At 44.2% G+C, this 20,121-nt stretch overlaps 1 protein-coding gene across 1 annotated transcript in view; it reads right to left on the bottom strand.

The window, feature by feature from the left end:
- The window catches only part of SLC6A20 (solute carrier family 6 member 20), a 358,737-nt gene that overhangs the window by 152,857 nt on the left and 185,759 nt on the right, over positions 1-20,121 (bottom strand). The window contains exon 3 of the mRNA XM_085607357.1: positions 34-125. Coding sequence (XP_085463483.1) covers positions 34-125 — 92 coding nt within the window. The remainder of the gene's footprint in view (positions 1-33; positions 126-20,121) is intronic.

The following is a 20,121-nucleotide window of genomic DNA, read 5'->3' as shown; positions in this document are numbered from 1 at the left end:
GCACAATGGAGCAATGAACTTGCTGCTACTCACCTGGAACGAATGGAAAAGATACCAAAATGCCCATCCATTGATGACGTTGTAATACATGGAGAGGAAAAAGGAAACAACAACACTTGCAATACCTGAAAAAAGAAAAAAAAACATTTTTCAGATAGAGAATACTTTGATGGAGTGACAGCAGTTCAGGTGGCAGTAGGACATCGAGAATTCCGCAGCGGCCAAAACAAAACACAAAAAACACATCTTGTTCTGGTTTGCGTCTTTTGTAAATCTACCCATGAGTCTATTAAATGCAACACAATAGATCCCAAAACTGAACCGACCATCACATAAGAAACAAATGACAGAATCTTGAGTGGTGGTTAAAGATAGTGAGTCAAGACTGGGTGAAAGAGAGTTAAAAGCTGTTGTCTTTACTTAGTGCTTTATATATTTTATGCAGGTGTAGTGCAATCTTAATGCAACATGGGAGCAATGCCCCTTGTTACAAAACAAAGAAATAAAAACGTAACTACATTAGGATGTCTCCTCGGGCTTCAAGGTAAGGTGTGACCTGTGTACAAAGTATTATGACACGCAGAGAAAAATCCTGCTTCTGATCTACTCTTCTAAGGACCTAAATAAATAGTAGTTGTGTACGTGGTGCAAGAAATGTTTGTTGGGCGGCAGCTGGAGTGGACGTTGGTGTTACTCTGACCTGTGGTCCGGGCACCAATACCATGGACCACTGTGGAAGTCAGTGCCGCTTGGGAGACTGTGTACAATAAGGAATTCAGTTATTGCAAATAACAATCATGGTTCGAAGTAAATATTAAATATATTTCAACAAAAAGCAATATGGTGTTTATCTTATGGAGTAAAAGACTTGAAGCAAATTACATTTCTGTCAGTTTTGCAATTCCGCCGACTGCTGCCTCAGCGGGAAGTCGAAATGTGTCAACAAATCCCTTCTACAAACTCCACTGGATTTAAAAAATCTCAGCAACAAATGAAACAGGAAAGATAAGTTACAAAAACCTTTGCAAATGTATTTTCCACACAAATAATACGTTCATTATAAACGGGAGACCAAGGGGCATATTATCAAGCATGGCATTAAAATTATTGCCTTTGGCGGCAGGAAACTGCCGCTAAAGTGGCGATAATGGGCTTGATAATATGCCGCAGAGAATTCCAATAGAAGCCCAGGTTCACACCAGAACATGGGGGCATATTATCAAGCGGCAGCGATAATTATCGCTGGCCGCGCTTAGCGTGAGATTTTTTATCGCCGGCTAGCGCTGGAAATTATCGCCATGCTAGCGCTGTATTAACAACGCATAGCGCAATGGCGATAATTATTCCAGCGATAGCGGTGTTTTCCATGGAACATCGCTGGTTTTCCAGCGATGTTCCATGGAAAACGGCGATAACCTTGCTGATATGACCCTGTGGTCGTATCCGCATAATCCACCCCAATATAAAGTATAGTTAAGTCAGCATTTTAGCAGACGTTAGTTTTTAACGAACGTCTGCTAAAATGCGTGGGCCTCCTTGTAAATATCGCGATGTGCACATCAGTGATAATTTACAAGCAGTACTGCCCAGTGACGCCCACTTTGCATCTCATTAGAGATGCAAAGCGAGGCTTCGGGAAAAACGGGTGCTAACATGTGCTAATGCATGTTAGCACCCACTTGTAAATAGTGCGATAGATTTATCTTCGCTTTTTTGGCTTTTAAAACAAAAAAAGCAGAGATAAGGCCCTTGTTTATATGCCCCTAGTGCTTCTATTGGAATCCTCAAGGGCATATTGTCAAGCCCATTATCGCAGGAAATTGCCGCTGAAGAGGCGATCATTTTAAGGCCGTTCTTGATAATATGCCCCCAAATCCTTCTATTATTATTCTAGTCATAAAACGATAAAGTTGGTTGGATGCCCTTTCATAGCACTGAGCATGAGAGGAGGAGGGAGGCTTAAGAGAGACACATTAGGAGCATTGAGCCATCTGAGACGCCATAGCCGTTACCTCCTACAGTAGCAGTTATTAGCATGGACTTAACTCAAAGGCCTATTGGAACAGATGCATCCGTAAGTTTGTTTCTGACAGGTTCAAGGCAGAGGATGAGTTCCGGATAAAGGGGCTTTGTATGTGAAGTGTTTTACCCCTCAAATGTGTAGCTCACAGGATCGGCAGATATTCCAAGATGAAATGCTGGGCAGAGAGTCAGTGTGCTTTTCACAGAGCTTTAAGTGAAAGGACCAAGAGTGATCAGATCCAGTCACCCACAACTAAAAGCACCCCCCTTTATTTCCTTGACTATTGTCTGTGTTCTCTTTGAAACAGAGAACACAAGGGCCCATGTTTACAAATAAATAACACAATGCAGCGCAGAAAGTGAAGTTGCGGCACTCTGTTGTATGAATGGAAAAGAGCAGAAAAGCGCCATATCTTGCAAGATGTAACACTGTTCTGCGGTGTCTCTAGCACTGGTGCACGTTGTGGTGCATGCACCAATGTACCATATTACAAGGGCTTCTACGTTGTGATCAGCCTAGTTTTTGTGTAGGAAGGGGCCATTTCTTGCACAAAAATGTTGGAGCTTTCCGGTATTAAAAGGGCCGATTCATGGATCAAGGCTACATGTGAATCTTAAAGGAGAGAGCCGAAACACAAACCATTTATACTCTGAGGAACACATAGGAAACTCCACACAAAAATATCTTCAGTAGATAAGGTTAAAAGTACAAACCATGAAGGTTGATTCACAATTGGACTCAATTCAGAAGGCAAAAGGCATTGGTTAATCAGTCATTTCAAAATACAAATATGTGTAAAATCATTGGCAGCAGAAACGAAGCCCTAATCTAGTCACCAGCCAGCACCTAATACGGTCCAGAACAAGGCACATGTAAATGAAGAAGCATATGCCACTAGGACTGCTCTATAAGGCTGGAGAGTAGGAACATGAAAACTATTTTAAGTATTTAGGCAAATGAGGCTTTGAGGTGAAGTCTGCCTCAAAGGAAATCTGGAAAGAGCACTGGCTCATCTCCAGTAGTAAAATCTGCCCACTCCATTGATAAATGTTACAGTGCAAGCAGACCTTTGGGCTGACTGACAACTAATATCAACTTAAAGGTCGTATCTGAGCTCCGTGGTGGCCAGTCAGCGATAGGGGAAGATTACTTTGTGTCAAGCACTAGAAACCAGATGCATTAAACGTGCAATCTGAAAACACTAGTAGGCCTAAAGCCTCACTCATGTCAAGCAAATAGAACTTCATTACATTAAACTCAATAACAACACTGAATTTATGAGTCTTTAATATTAAATAGTGTGAAAAATTATTTATTGTGGAATCCGCACCCACAGCGACTATTTTGAAAAGGCCCACCCATTGCTTACCATTGGTTGGCTTCCTCATCACTCATTTCCTTTCTTCTCATTGGTCAGCGCCTTCAAGATTCTCTTTCTCTCAGCGTGGAGCTCCAGACCCGTGGAGCAAGCATCAATTACTGCTTCCTTTCAGCACCCAGTGTCCACTGGCATAACGAAAGTTGAGGGGGCCCCCTGCAAGATACATAGAGGGGCCCCCCGCTCCAGATTGAATCTGGAGCTCTCAGGCATGCCTACTGTGCTGAAGCTCGGGGGCCCCACTCACCGTGGGGATGTGGGGGCCTGTGTTACGCCACTGCCAGTGTCCTTCTACCGAGCGCACACTTTTGGAGGTACTTTTAATTATTTTACTTTTGCACTCCACAAGAGTGCATGGGTTTGCAAGCTGTCTCACACACTTCCCACTCATTGCTGCTTGCTGAGTCTCAAAAGCCTCCCACTGTCTGTCATCTTGCTGCCTCTTCCTGCCCTCTCCCAGGGGCCCCTCGTGTTGATTGCCCCTCTCGCCCTCCTCCAGCTAGCCCTCCTTATGCTGCACCCCTCCTACTGTCTCTCATGTTATTTGCCCCCTGTTGCTGTCCAGGTTGGTCCGCCCCTACCCACTATAAAAAAAAAGCGTTGTGATGCAGCCAGTGCTGGCTGCGTCATGGCGCTTCAAACCCTCCCACCCTATCCAAAGTTGCTAGCCCCTCATATCTTCCCAGAATCAAAACATTGACAAAGCCAAATCGCTCTCTTATACCCGAGATTTGTTTGTCTCTGCCAATTCTTGTTAAACATTCTGTGTACTCCCCCCACAACCCCCCCGCAGCTTCTTGTTTTTCTCCCGCTTGCTGTGACCGTCCTCTGCAATCGCCCTCTACCCCCTCTGCTGCCACATGGTGTCATTCATTTTTAAACCAACTTCCTAACCCCTAAGCGTCATGTGTTTTTTGTGGATGTCTCTTGTGTCTTTGATTCTCGCCATTAGTCTTCACTTTCACTGAATGTCAACTTTTGTCCCTCTCCCAGGGCTTTGTTATGTTATGTTAAAATGTTATGTTAAAAACAATTTATTAAGCGCACGTTCACCAACGGTTTCTTGGCGCTAAGCGGAGTCGGTCAATTGCTGGAGCTTTGTATTGTCAATTCTCAGAAGAACATTTTTTTTTGCCATGTTGTACAGCAGCGCGGCTGATGTGCAACTTGGATGAAAGTCAGAAAACAAAGCACTATGACTTGGCTAACGTTGACCGTTTTTGTACAGATCTATTCTGTTTCGGAGGCCCTTGTTACAAATTAGATCAACTCTACAAAGAGCCCATGCCAGTCCTTGGCCTATAATTTGGCAATTTTGCAGGATGGTCCTAGTGCCCAGGTGATCTGTTTAGCAAGAAGCCCAGGACTGCTGCATCTGGCCTTGCTTCAGGTCTGAACAAGACAGGAGCGTCCCACTGCTCCAAACTGCCTTTCCGTGGCAAGTCTCTTTGAGTCCACTTGCTGCTGCATCAGGTTTCCTTTCATCCAGACTGTCGGAGTTTCCATATCTCAGCTAAGGAAGTGGAAACCTCATTGCATAGTAAACAAGCATTTGCAATGCAATAGGTCTCGCATTAGGAAAGGTTGAGCTATTGGTATTGTAAATGCCAAATTTTGTATATATGTGTTGGTTTTGAAAATAGCTAAATTAATAGCTTTGTCATTTACAATTCCAGTCAGTGTAACTTTCGCAAATGTGACACCCATAGCATTTGTAAGGCAATATGTGTTGTATTTACGTGACTTAGATGTATTGATATTACAAATAACAATGGCTTTTAATTTTTTTAAATAATTAATACCTAAATAAAAGTTATTGTAATTTATAATGGCAATAGCTTAAACTTTTGTAAATAACTTTTGTGAAGATTATGTTTAGTGTATTTTATTGTGACGAAAATCCAAGTACAGAAGTAAAATATTAACATCTTTTTGTGACATTTGTAATAAAGCTTGAAACATTGAGAGAACATATTTGAACCAGTTGTTGAATGGTTGCACAGATTGATGCTGTGGTGGCGCTGAGTGATGTTGTGGTGGCGACGAGTGATGCTGTGGTGTTCAGTGATGCTGTGGTAGCGCATAGGGGGGTGAGGGGGTGTGCAGGTCGGTGAGCTGAATGCGTGTGCCAGTAGAAGGAGAGCGCGGTGCGTGCGCGCCACAGCATTTCCAGACCGCAACCTCCATGTGAAATTTGTTGATTTGTTAAATAAAATTACACAAAAAATAAGCACGAAAATACATAGCACAGACAAACATTGACCGAAAACCCAAAAAATGCTAAAAATGCATTTTGAAAACATTTTGTTCCTGTAACGTTTGTGACTTTTTTTTAAAGTGAAAATGCACCTACTGACATCGTACAAAATAGGGGGCAGTGTGTAAGAGGGTAGTGTGTGAGGGGGCATTGTATGAGGGCAAAGTGTGAGTGTGTAAGGGTGCGGGCTGTGTGTGTGTGTGCGGGGTGTAAGGGTGCAGTGTGTGTGGCCTAAAGTAGTGTAAGTGGGTAATGTGTGAGGGTGCAGAGTGTATAGATACAGTGTGTCAGTGGGGCAGTGTGAGGGGTGCAGAGTGTGAGGGGGTGCAGAGTGTGAGGGGGGTGCAGAGTGTGAGGGGGGTGCAGAGTGTGAGGGGGTGCAGAGTGTGAGGGGGTGCAGAGTGTGAGGGGTGGTGCAGTGTGTGAGCTGGCAGTTTGTGGAGTGTAATGTGTGTAGGGCAGTCTGTGAGGTGGCAGTTTGTGGTGGCTAATGTGTGTAGGGCATTGTGTGAGGTGGCATTTTGTGGGGTCTAATGTGTGTAGGGTCAGTGTGAGTGGTCTGTGTGGAGGGGTAAGTGTGAGTGGTCTGTGTGGAGGGGTAAGTGCGAGTGGTCTGTGTGGAGGGGTAAGTGTGAGTGGTATGTGTGAGGGGGGCAGTGTTTGCAGAGTGCAGGGTGTGAGGGGGGTGCAGAGTGTGAGGGGGCAGTGTGTGTGGTCTGTGTGAGAGGAGGGAAGTGTGTGTGGTCTGCATGAGAGGGGGCAGTGTGTGGGCTGTGTGCGAGGGGGGCAGTGGGTGTGGTCTGTGTGCGAGGGGCCAGTGTATGTGAAGGACCAGTTGCAGGCGACTTGCGAGGGCAGACCTCAAGACACAGAGAGGTGCAACAGAATAAAAGTGCTGTTAGTGGAGAGAGTGAATGTAAGCAGGAAAGCAAAGAATGAAAGTCATACAAAAGCATACGTGTTTGGGTGCGTAAAGTAAAATAATGAAACACACATTCAAAAGTAACTAAATGTAAGAGATGAATGCAAAGCACAGAGGCAGGAGGTCAAGTAGTAAGTCACACAGAGCCGAGTTTCCGGATAAGTTGTGAGAAAGAGAAGGCGGGGCGGAACTACTCGGAAGGGGAGAGACGCTTGGGTGGAGAGGAGCCTGTGAGAACGCACTGCGGAGATCAAAGAAAAGGTTTGTGACCATATGGAGAGTGAGGGGGTGTGCAGCCTGGTGAGCTGAATGCGTGTGGAAACAGAGGGAGAGCGCGGCATGTGCGCGCCACAACATTTTCAGACTGCAACGTCCACGTGAACTTTGTTAATTTGTTAAATAAAGTTAAACAATAATTCTAATTTAAGCACAAAACACCTAGCACCAATTGACATTAACCGACGAAAAGAACCAAAAATCTACTGATGCGTTTTAGAAACACTTTGATCCTGTAACGTTTTTGTTTCTGTTAAAATTTAGAAAAGGCACCTACTGACATAGTATGAACTAGGCACTGTGTAAGAGGGCAGTGTGTGAGGGGGAATTGTATGAGGGCACAGTGTGAGTGTGTAAGGGTGCGGGCTGTGTGTGTGTGCGGGGTGTAAGGGTGCAGTGTGTGTGACCGAAAGTACTGTGAGTGGGTAATGTGTGAGAGCAGTGTATGTGGGGGCAGTGTGTCAAGGGGTCAGTGTGTGAGGAGGGGTCAGTGTGTGTGGTTTGTGTGAGAGGGGGGCAGTGGGTGTAGTCTGTGTGAGAGGGGGCAGTGTGTGTAGTCTGTGTGGGGGGGCAGTGTGTGTGGTCTGTGTGAGGGGGCAGTGTGAGTGGTCTGTGTGAGGGGGCAGTGTGTGTAGTCTGTGTGAGGGGGGCAGTGTGTGTGGTCTGTGTGGAGGGGTAAGTGTGTGGTCTGTGTGGAGGGGTAAGTGTGAGTGGTATGTGTGAGGGGGACAGTGTTTGTGGTCTGTGTGAGAGGGGGCAGTGTGTGTAGTCTGTGTGAGGGGGCATTGTGTGTGGTCTGTGTGAGAGGGGGCAGTGTTGGTTAGTAAACTGTATTTCTATTTTCTTTAAAGGCTTTATTAGTATTGACAAAAAATACACAATCTGACACTGGCTCACGTAAATGACTGCAGTGCCTTGGAAGTAAACTGTATTCTTATTTATTTGAGGGGGTGCAGAGTGTGAGGGGGCTAATGTGTGTAGGGCAGTGTGTGAGTTGGCATTTTGTGGGATCTAATGTGTGTAGGGTAGTGTGTGAGGTGGCAGTTTGGGGGTCTAATGTGTGTAGGGCAGTGTGTGAGGTGGCATTTTGTGTGGTCTAATGTGTGTAGGGCATTGTGTGAGGCAAAACATAATAAAAGGATAAAAGTGCTGTTTGTAGAGAGAGTGATTTTTTGTTTGTTTTGCATGAGAATGTAAGCAGGAAACTCAGACAAAAGCATACATGTTTGGATGCGTAAAGCAGAACACAGAGGCTGGAAACTATTGAAGATGAGGGCAGACAGCAAAACACAGAGAGGTGAGACAGGATAAAAGTGCTGTTTGTGGAGAGAGTGATTTTTTTTCACATAAAAATGTAAGTAGGAAAGGAAACAATGAACGTGTTTGGGTGCGTAAAGTTGAATTTAAAAAAAAACATTCAAAGTAAATAAATATAATAGACGCATGCAAAACTCATAGGCACGAGGTCAAGTAGTCAGTCGCACAAAGCCGAAAATCAGAAAAAGATGTGAGAAAGAAAAGGCGGAGGGGAACTACATGGAAGAGGAGAGACGCGTGGGCGGTTAAAAAAAAAACACATTCAAAGTAAATAAATATAATAGACGCATGCAAAACTCTTAGGCACGAGGTCAAGTAGTCAGTCACACAAAGCCCCCAAAAAAATAAAAAATGCGAGAAAGAGAAGGCGGGGTGGAACTACACGGAAGGGGAGAGACGCGTGGGCGGAGAGGAGCCTGTGAGAACGCGCGGCGGAGATCAAAGAAAAGGCGTGCGACCATATGGAGAGTGAGGGGGTGTGCAGCCTGGTGAGCTGAATGCGTGTGACAGAGGGAGAGCGCGGCGCACGCGCTCGAAGTGTCTGGTAGAAAATGGAAGCTGTAAAGAATGCGCATGGTTGTGGCAGTTGTTGACAATGCGCGTGATTGTGTTCACATGAACTGTACGCGATCCACAGCTAGGTAGACTTTTGGGACTGCTTACTATAATCTCGCCTATCCATCCCTGCGGGATACAATAGGCGAGACCTAAAAATGCAGGATGAAATGTATAGTGGTGACAGGGACTACTGCATTTGTAATTAAAATACCTATTTAAAAATGTGAAACTTGCAGACTTCAGGAAAGTGCCTGGTAACAGCGTGGTGACAGACATTTGATAGAGCTAATCTGTTTTCACTAGGACAGCGCCTTGGCATTGCAAACTGGGGCTCACTAAAAGGTTTACAGTAATAATTGTGAAATTTGGCACAGCGTGTTTTGATTTTTTGGTTAGGTTAACCATCAGATAGATATATATAGTTCTAATCCTAGTTCCCCTGTGGCTGTGTTCACATTTGTAATAGTCTGAAGCGTAAACGCAGAGGCGAGCACTTATTTGTGTTTATAGCATGAAGTGCGCCTGGAGACCGGCCGTCTGGGTGCTGTATGATTTGTAATCTAGCATAAACTGCGGATGGTGACAGGCCCTCTTTTTTACTATATCGTGAACTGCGCCTGGAGACCAGTCATCTGGGCACTGGCAGTACACTTAAATGGCGCAAGAGGAGAAAAAAAAGACACAAATTCATGTATCTGGATGGATGTAGTGGGGAGGGACAGTCCAGTGAAAGATAACAGACACTCCCGAATATTCAGTGCTCGAGCACCTGCCAGTAAGGCCCGTTTGACCCTTGCCCAACCCATCCGCCAATGTGTGACTTTAGTTAAATTTTCAAGAATTTTATGTATAGTATAAGGTTCCGTTGTGTTCCCGCTTTACACCCTGAGATGTGTAATTTGGGGAGCGTTAAAGCGTTTGAATTAGCGGGGTACATGGTTACGGGATGTCGAAAAGGAGGGAACAATTACCAGGTTTCCTTGGATTTACTTTAGTCAACGGAAACAAATTGAGATTTCTAAATTTTACCGAAATAGCCTATCGGTTGTAGGAATACCTACGTGTGGTGAGCAGCCGTTGAGCTGGGCGTGGAAATGTCAACTAATTGCCCCGTCTTTAAATAGCACTTAACTAATTTGACTATTCGGGTTTCTAAGATCATCCAATACCTACAGATAATGGAACTGTTGTACAGGATCACACAACGAGCCCAAACGGCGGAGCCGGGATTACCTGCATAAACATAGACCTGAAATTAGTATTAGTAGCGCCCACAACACTTCGAAACTGCGTGACTGGCAGGAAGCTGTGTTTTTTAAAAAAAACGTAAGTAGGATGTAGAGATTAGACATGTGATTTCGCATACCCTGGTTTCAAAACCTCTGTCGAAATGCACACGTTATAATACATACAGCACTTGTTATCATAGTTTGTCAGTTTCTAAGCGCTGTAAACCACGGGCATTACTATTACCCAATTCAACGCTATTGATTATATCGACCTCTGGAGGATGAACGGCTCAGATGGTCTTGTGAGCTGTAGGTCTCTTATGCACAGATGTAACCTCAAGACACCTGCTGCCGGTCTGGGAAGCCTGGGAGAGATCTGAGGGGACATATCCTGGTCTCGGACAGGAGTCCGGTTTAGTGACCAGCAGTGCCTGGGCTGTGTGCATTTTGTCCAGCAAATTCAGATTTAACAGTTTTCAATTAGCGCCACTAAAAACATGTTGAGGAACGTCAGGAATGGACCCCCTCAAAAGTGCTCGTAGCACAAATAAAGCTTTGCCTCACAGAAGTGCAAAAGGATATTATTAGTTTTTGGGGCATAACAGATGCGAGAGCCAAGCCTTCTTGGGAGACAGTCTTGGCTAATACCAGAGCAGATGTGAGTGGTCCTATCCCGGACATCCAGTAGGTTTTTAGACTGTAAAATACCAGGGATTGCCTGTCAGATCTCGACAGCAGACACATTAACCCAGTAAGCTGTTCGATTTGGCGTATTAAAGAAAGTACGATCGATTAAACAAAATGGCTCAACAATCAATCAACAAATTATGTGGGCCCGTGATGCTTACATGCGGACTCTAAAGAAGCGTCTGTGCCGTTTCTCGGAACGCAGTGCTAAGACACAAAGGCTCCATCTGCTCCGAGAAGATGAAGGATGGCAGTAAAGCCATTAATACAAACTTGTATTTTAAATAACTTGGTTTATAAGTCAAGCGGTTGAACGCAAACTCCCCACCTCCTTCACTATTAGCGAGCTATTCTTTCTCACGCTCGTTTTTTTCCGCCTGACGAATGACAACTCCCAAAGCAAACAAGTGCCAAGTGTTCGATTAAAACATGGAAAGATACAAGCAATGCTGAATGTAGTAATTCCACGCACTAGCAAGGAGTTCATATAAAACAAGCTTTGGCACCGCGGCCGCGAAAGTGAAAGTGATCTCGATCGCGTGCTGCGGAGGAAAGAAACATGGCGCTGCGCGCGTGCACGTTCACGTGCACTGAAGCTTTAGGCCACGGCAGCACTTTGAAATTCCCAACTATAAAATGTCTCTCCGAGCCAGCGCAAGCGCTGGGGCTCAGCGAGACCTAAAAAGCATTATAGATGCAATTGGTCTCGTATTTGTTTGAGTTGGAGCTACTGGCATTGTTAATGGCAATGTATTTTACTTATGTGTTGTATGTGGTGTGTAGTGAAACTATATGGGTTGGATTGGATTAGTAAGTTGTTTAATTGTGTGGCATGTAATTGTGTAATGTGGAGTGGATTTGTGTAGTGGCATCATGTGACATGCTGTGCTGTGGAAATATTTGATTAGCAATTATGTGACATTCAGAGTAGTGGCATTATGGGGAGTGGGATTGTGTGTTGTGGAGTGGTAAGTAGTACAGTTTAATTATTTGTTGTGCTGTTGAATTTTGCGGCACAATGTGGAATTGTATAATGTGTATTGGATGTATGTGGTGTGTTGTGTAATTGAGTTGTAGTATGTGGTTTGGTGTTAAAGTGTGTGATGTGTATTGGAAATGTGTGGAGCTGAATTGTGTGGCATGGAACTGTGTGTATAGTTTTGCGGTTTGGTGACGGAAAAGAACAAACAGGTAGGAGCTAAGCATCAAATCTGTGTGTTTTACTACTATGATATCCAAAATAACCCTTTCTACACGCTTCCCCCCTATACCTCCTTAGCTTACCCCAAACCTCATTTTACTACTATGATCTTCCAAACAACCCTTTCTAAAATCTTCCCTCATGTATCCCTCTTTTGACTCATCCCAAACCTCATTTTTCTACTATGATCTCTCTAATCCCTTTCCAGAGACTCGTCCCTCCTCCATCTCTCCTTTTACTCATCCCAAACCTCATTTTACTACTATGATCCCCCAAATAACACATTCTAGACTCTTCCCTCTTCTATCCCTCCGTTATCCTATTCAATCCAACTAACAAACTAGCCTGTCAACCTCACAAATAACTAGTATTTCCCTATACTAATCCACTACTACTCCTTTTTGAGTTCCGGAGTAGCATACTACTCGCCGAAAAGCGCTTTGACGCCCAGTCAGGGGTAGTAAGTGCTATATAAATGCAATCACAATACAAGTAAAATTGCAAGTGCCACAATATAAACACTGTGTTTATGAGTCTTTCGTATTAAATAGTGTGCAGAATTATTTATTACGGAATCCACACCCACAACCACTATGCTGAAAGGTAATTTCCTCCTTTCAGAATGTAGCACACTTACAAAGAGGGAAAATAATGAGAAATAAAGATATTTCTTCTTGTTTCGCCAGCCTCGGGGAGGTTCAGGATTTCAGCCTAACTCCATGTCTATAAGTGTTTCATCAAATCCAAGGGAGGATGCACAAGTTGGCCCAGGCACCCCCAATGGATTACTTCCCTGATGCAAGGTAAAGCAAGGCCATGCACTGTGCTGCATTGCACTATGTTACTTTTTGTTACTAACCAACAAATATTGTGAATTGCTTTGCAAATCCCAGCAGAAGTCTTTGCATCGGGTCTGCGTTAAAGTAATGCAAGCTGTTTGGAAATCTGGGCCTGATGTTTGAGCATGACCATCAAAAGGTTGAAGATACATCTGGGCCTTCCAGCCACAGGTGGAAAATGATATCAAAAGACACCAGCAGCATATAAACAGCTCATTCGGCCACAATATTCTATGTCTCAAAAGGCACAAAGCTAAACTAGGTAGCTTAAAACTGGTCTACTGTTTCAGATCAACGTACACTAGACGTATACTGTTAGTGCTCATTACATTTACCAAATCTGAGATTCAGTTTGGTGATGAAAATACATTTTATCTGAAGTAGCCATATGAGTCTGTAGTAAAGTTATGAGATTTTCAGTGTATCCCTTATGTGCTTACTGATAAGAGAGACACTGTGGAGATGAATTATCCATTCACCACAGTTTTCCTTACAGAAAATCTTCAGCATGACAGACCATCTTACACTGATATTGTTCATTTGCAAGAAGTTACTTAATATGTAATATTTAGACATGTTTCAGCATCACATACTAATGAAATACCATGGCCCAACAAGGAAAAAAAAAATGTTCTCGTATATTCAAATTGTGTGGGTTTTGCATTTTGCAGGGACAGATATAATTATAAAAGGATGATGGACTCTCATCCCTGCAATGTGACATGCTCATTCTAGAATCCACTCCAAACTGTTTTATAATTCACACAGCTGTCTCATATTGAGATTTCAGGTTCAGATTCAGATATTCAAGTTTGCTCTGTCATATAGTGCATTTACTTAAAGCTCAGCCAGTTAAAATTGCAAAGTGGTAGGTAACTGAATATTTTTTTATTTTGACCCCCTCAACACAAGATAAAAACCAAGAAACAAAGGGGGCTATAAGGATCCTTTGTGTTTATACAGAAGTTATCATGTTTCTCCCCATATCCTTGGACATTCACGGTTTGGGGATATTCATCAGGCGCCTCTACTTAGTCCTAGCTAAGTGCCTTACCTTTATATAACACAATGAACATCTACGGACCGCCGGTCGGAGGCGTTACGGGCCTCATCGTTGGTTTCAATTCCGACCGGCTGATTATGATTCAGCTGGTCAGAATTGAAACCGGCCAGTCAGAGGCCGGCCCATAATCCCAAAGGGATTTCCGCCCTTGGGATTACGATACTCGGTCTCCGGCAGGTTTTCCGACATGGAAAGCCTGTCGGAGAGCGTGTATGAGGGCCCCTATCAGGGCCCTCTTGCCTCTGCGGCCTACGGTTGGTGGCCGAGGGGGCAATCCCCGCACCCCGTGGCAGGCACCCTAAGGTGCCTGCCACGCGGTGGGTGCAGGGATTAACTCCACCTCCCATTTCCCAATGGGAACATGTGTAATGGGCGGTTTATGGCCGTAACAAATGTCCCCATTGTGAAATGTCAGAATGAGACTGAACAGTGTTCGGTTGTATCCTAATCAGGCAGTCTGGACTGCTGACCAGAGGTCGTTTGGTCCCGTTTCCGAGACGGTGTCGAGCGGACTTCCCCTAGTGTTCTTCTGTACTTTGGTGTTATAACCACGGGTTGCCTGACAGCGCACCCCTTTGAATCGGGGGAGTGGACCAGGTACAAAAGCTACATTCACTTAGCCACTGGTCATCACGTAATGCACCTATAGCCTCTGGCAGGCCCGAGCATCCTGAGCTGCTAAATGTTAAAAATGTTTTAGCGTTTCAGTTAGAAAATAGTCCTCCAGTCTGTTTTGCTTATTGAATTTCTAAAAACATTACCTTGGCTTCAACCATGCTGATTTTTGAATAAGGTAGAAGTCAAACGAACTGAATTTTACATTTGAGAAATGAATGCGGCATCTTACACATACCTTAGGAGCCATGTAGTAACTCTCAATTTTAGAAGTTTCTCTGTCCGGCTACTCGTAAATTTAAAGCAGCCCATAGGCGCAGGGACAGAGCCCTGGCACAACATACTGTCAGACTGTCAGGGTCAATTTGTCGAAATGGTTTACAAAGTCTAGAGTGGCTGTTAGCCATCTGCTGGAGTATAACTTAAGTTATGAGTCAAAAGCATGTCAGGAAGCATTTTCCATGAGCCTAAGTCTATCAAACCAAAGGTGTTGACTTTAATTGCTCCACATGCCCGAGTTAACCATTCCTATATTATTGTTTTATTACATGTCACACACGTCTATTTAATTGTCTCTCTTTAGGGTAATTGACCCTAAAGGACCCAGAAAGAGCTGCCCTAGATTTGAATTTGCTCATCAGGGAAAAGGTTTCCAGGGTCCAAAAGTCACTCAAAGATGTGAAACATTAAAATGAACTATTGTTAATTTATATGTGACTCTGTAGAGTAAAGATGTGTGACTGCGAGAAAACAAGTCCGGTTTCCACGTAAGTTTGGTACTGCTGCTTCCCCAAAATTCTAGACTAAAATATTAGGTCGTATGTAAGTCCAGAAAATACTGAATTGTTGATGTGACATAGTGCCTTCTTAAGGCATGGGAACTCGGGGAGTTGCCCTGGGGCCCCATGCAGTCCAGAATTTAACACTAATTTTCGTTAAATATTTTTAGGTCAAGCTACAGTGCATGCTGCTGTCTACAAGACCTGCTGTAATCGATAATCTGACATTTTTCCCGCCTGCTGCTAACGACTGTTTGAATCTCGTGACGCTCTTCTATGGTGCCTCCTAAGTGGTTGCAATGGCCGGCTTGTCACTTCATTTGAAGGCTAAGGAGCACCGGTAAAGTACCGTTTCCTTACACCTTCAGTGTTCATTTGTTATTTGGGGAACTCTTTTTGTTATGCTGCATTGCCGTTTATTCTTTTTGCTACCTCTTCAGGCTGATGTCGGTGTTGTTAGAATGCACCGTGAGGTAGCATTATTTGTCCATCTCCTCTGTTGGACCGGTCTCCTGAGTGTATTTTTATAGAAATCCCGTGCCCATGCTGCTGCTGCCTACCTCCTGTTGACCCATGGTGGCTGCGCTCTTCTTTTCATGCTTTCTTATCTGCAGGCACACAAATGCACGCAGACAGGCTCACGCGTAACACCTGCCACTCCTGCCCCCCTGCCCTGCTAAACACATTCATTCCAAATAAGATAATGTTCTGCTGCATTTGGGCGCACTTCTATATATATTTAATCGGAGTGGAAAAACATTCAAATTTCAGGCCATTTGCTTTTACCAATTAATTTGGCAGCCTCTCCTTCCAGTTTACCCAATTTACAAATAGCAGCTCGTCTGGAGAGGGGTCTGTTTCCGCCTGAGAAAATTAACATGCAATCACTGGCTTCATCTCAGCCGACCATTCATTAGGATAACTATGTGACATTTTTCACATCTTACTTGGAATTGTAGCATATTTACTAGTTTTCAACTGTTGAGTTTGGCTGTGAGCAGGGTCTGATGAGCCGAAGTATCACCTCGCGCACTCTCATCCATTTACTGAAAACGGCCAGGCATGCTTGGTTCCCAAACTTTTGTCTTATGGAATGCTTTTTTTGGTATAGCACATCTTTGACGGTTTGGTGGTGTTAATTGGCGTGGTGTGTGGACTTGTGCATGTGGGTTTCTAGTTGTTGTGAGGATGGTGTGTTCAGTCAATTAGGTTTGCAGCTTTGGAAGCTCCAATACTAGCACCTAAAAGACTTGTGTATAGCGCCTTGTTACTCCAAGGGGGTGGGATAGGAGGGGCTAAAGGTGCCCACACTTTTTTTATTTAAAGGTAACAGTTCCCCTACTTTCTGTAAAAAGATAACCGCTCTGGGACGGTTACGTTTACTTGCCCCTCCCCCATTGTGCACAGCATCATCGCTCCCTTGCCTTTTTAATGTGCTGCGAGCTGCTTCTCTGGTCCCAGTGGTCATTTCTCATTCTTACTCCTCTAGACAGTGCTGCAGCTGCTTCTCTGTCCCAGTATTAATTTCTCATTCTTACTTCTCAAGACAGTGCTGCAGCTGCTTCTCTGGTCCCAGTGGTAATTCCTCATTCTTAGTCCTCTAGGTAGTGCTGCAGTAGCTTCTTTGGTCCCAGTGGCAATTCCTCATTCTAAGTCCTCTAGGCAATGCTGCAACTGTGTCTCTGGTCCTAGTGTTAATTCCTCATTCTTAGTCCTCTAGGCATTGCTGCAGCTGCGTCTCTATTCCCAGAGGTAATTCCTGTTGCTAAGTCCTCTAGCCAGTGCTGCGGCTGCTTCTTTAGTCCAGTCAGTAACTCCCAATTCTTAGTCCTTGAGGCAGTGCTGCAGCTGTGTCTCCGTGCACTGTGGTAATCCCTCATTCTAAGTCATCCAAACAGTGCTGCTTCTCTGGTCTCATCGGTAATTCCCCCATTGTCAGTCCCCCAGACACTGCTGCTAGCTGCTTCTCTGGTCCTGTCAGTGATTCCTCATTCTAAGTTCTCTAGGCAGTGCTGCAGCTGTGTCTCTGTTCACAGTGGTAATTACTCATTTTAAGTCCTCTAGACAGTGCTGTAAACTGCTGCTTCTCAGGTCTTATCGGTAATTCCTCATTCAAAGTACTCTACACAGTGCTGCTACCTGCTTCTCTTGACTCATCGGTAATTCCTCATTCTAAGTCCTCTACACTGCTACCTGCTTCTCTCGACTCATTGGTAATCCCTCATTCTTAGTCCTCTAGACAGTGCTGCAGCTGTTTCTCTGGTCCCAGTGGTAATTCCTCATACTAGGTCCTCTAGGCAGTGCTGCAGCTGTGTTTCTGTTCATACACCCACTACACTCCAAACCAAAACATGTGGAGATAAAAAAAATAGTAATTTACAGCGTTTTAGCTCTAACTCCGACAAATGCGAGACCTATATTGCATGGCCAATGCTTGTTATTCCTGTGAGTGGTTGTGTAGGCAGAGCCTAGTACACTGTTTTTTGCCCAGGAGTCTATAATGATGTTAAAACGGCCCTGGTTATTACCTCAAAAAATGTCAGAAAGCGACTGAATAGTTTTTGGTTGCATCCTAATCAGGCGGTCGGGGCTTCCGACCGGAGGTCGGTTGGTCCCGTTTCCGAGACGGTGTCGGGCAGACGCAAGTCCACCCAACATCGTAATAGGCACCCTAGTGTTCTTCTGTACTTTGGTGTCAGCCTGACAGCGCACTCCTTTGAATCGGGGGAGGTGACCAGGTACCAAAGCTACATTCACGTAGCCACTGGTCATCGTGTAATGCACCTATAGCCTCTTGCAGGCCCGAGCATCCTGAGCTGCTAAATGTTAAAAAGTATTAGTATTTCAGTTAGAAAATAGTCTTCCAATCTGTTTTGCTTCTTGAATTTCCAAAAACATTACCTTGGCTTCAACCATGCTGATTTTCGAATAAGGTAGAAGTCAAACTAACTGATTTTTACATTTGAGAAATGAACGCGGCATTTTACACATATCTTATGAGCGGTGTAGTAACTCCCAATTTTAGAAGTTTCTCTTTCTGGCTACTCGTAAATTTAAAGTAGCCCATAGGCGCAGGGACAGAACCCTGGCCCAACATACTTCTCAGGGTCAATTTGTCGAAACGGTTTACAAAGTCTAGAGTGGCTGTTAGCCATCTGTTGGAGTATAACTTAAGTTATGAGTCAAAACCATGTCAGGAAACATTTTTCATGAGCGCAGGGTGCCTAAGTCCATCAAACTAAATGTGTGACTTAATTGCTCCACATGCCCAAGTTAACCATTCCTATATTATTGTTTTATTGCATGTCACACACATCTGTTTAATTGTCTTTCTTAAATATAATTGACCCTGCAGGACCCGGAAGGAGCTGCCCTAGATTTGAATTTGCTCAACAGGGAAAAGGTTTCCAGGGTCCAAAAGTCACTCAAAGACGTGAAACATTAAAATGAACTAGTGTTAATTTATATGTGACTCTGTAGAGTAAAGATGTGTGACTGCGTGAAAAGGAGTCCTGTTTCTATGTAAGTTTTATACTTCTACTTCCCCAAAATTAGCGCCTTCCGGACTAAAATATTAGCTCGGATGTAAGTCCAGAAACAACAGTATTGTTGGCGTGACCGAGCCACATGACCATAAATGGTGTTAATATCTCAGAAAAACAAGGTTAATGAAAGAGACATTACACACATCTTTACACTACTGCTAAGATCCCAGAAAGTTACACAACGGGACCCTTGTACATGTTACTGGACTAATGTGTGTTAAAAAAAAATTGTTGTTGAAAACTTGAGGAGGCAGTGTGTTTAGAAATAGTGAGGTTGTCGATCAGAAATAAATGACTACTAAAACAAGTCGAAGCTAAAAGCATATTTAATTTTAAAAGAGCCATGGTGACACTGCCTAAATCATAGATAGGCTTTCCTGTTTTCAGTTCCTATTGTTGGTGAATTCTGGTGGGGAGTTTTCAGTGTTTTCAAGTGATTTCAATACCTTAAAAAAACAGTGTTTATCTGTGGTTACACATTTTCGCGCCATTAAAAACGACAGAAACAGTGTTTTTCAGGTGTTTATGGAACTTTTTGCTTTTATTATTGCTTGCTTTCTGCACTGATAGCGCATGGTATATAGACAGTGTAAGTATAGTGTATATGAGGTCCAAATAGATTTTTGCAAATCAAAGTTACTGTAGTACACTGTACAATACTTCTTCAGTGAGTCTTTGGTCATGTGCGCTCGCTCCTTCCTTTCCATGTAAACTTCTGTGAAAAGGCCCTCTCAACATTGGCACTTGAAATGGGCAACGCCAAAACAGTCAGTACACAATTTGTTAACTCTGGCCACTGACATAGCTTTCCATGCTAATACGGGTTCACTTGAAGATTGCAATTCTCAGGGCAGGTTCTGCAACATTTGCACCCGTAGACACGCATAATTGACACCACTCAGTTGAGTTCATTTGTACTTGTGGAAAACAGTTCTCTCAAAGTATGACCAGGAAAAGAATGACCAGGTGAGGATTACATGTGATTCTCTGTGCTTGGTTAATCCCGACAGCTGAATGTATATAACTAGCGGTTGATATCGAGCCTGGCTCTGTCTTGGCCGTTCAGTCTTCTCTGAGCCTCAAGTCAAAAGGAAGTCGAGAAGGCTTAGGCCCCTGTCACCTGCATCCCTTTGCACACTACCACTCCATTCTCCAAGTGAGGGTAGCACTGGAAGAGCTGATTAAGGCCGCTAGATATTTCAAAATGCAACAAAAAGCCCATGACACCTCCCGGCGCCTCCTCTGCGGCACTCAGGGAGCCGTGAAGAATGAGTTGATAGTGTGCAGAGGTGCAAGAAAAGGTAGGCGAGCCACTCAAGGCTCCAGCTCTGGCTTAGGTCCAGGTCCTGCTGAACCCTCGAGCCCAATGTGAACCAAGCCAAGCCGACCTGTAGCTTCTGCACGCTGCCCACCAGTCCTGCACTACCCTCCC

Source organism: Triturus cristatus, chromosome 5_2, assembly GCF_964204655.1.
Source record: "Triturus cristatus chromosome 5_2, aTriCri1.1, whole genome shotgun sequence".
NCBI lineage: Eukaryota > Metazoa > Chordata > Amphibia > Caudata > Salamandridae > Triturus > Triturus cristatus.
This window is presented reverse-complemented; position numbering and strand designations above follow the sequence as displayed.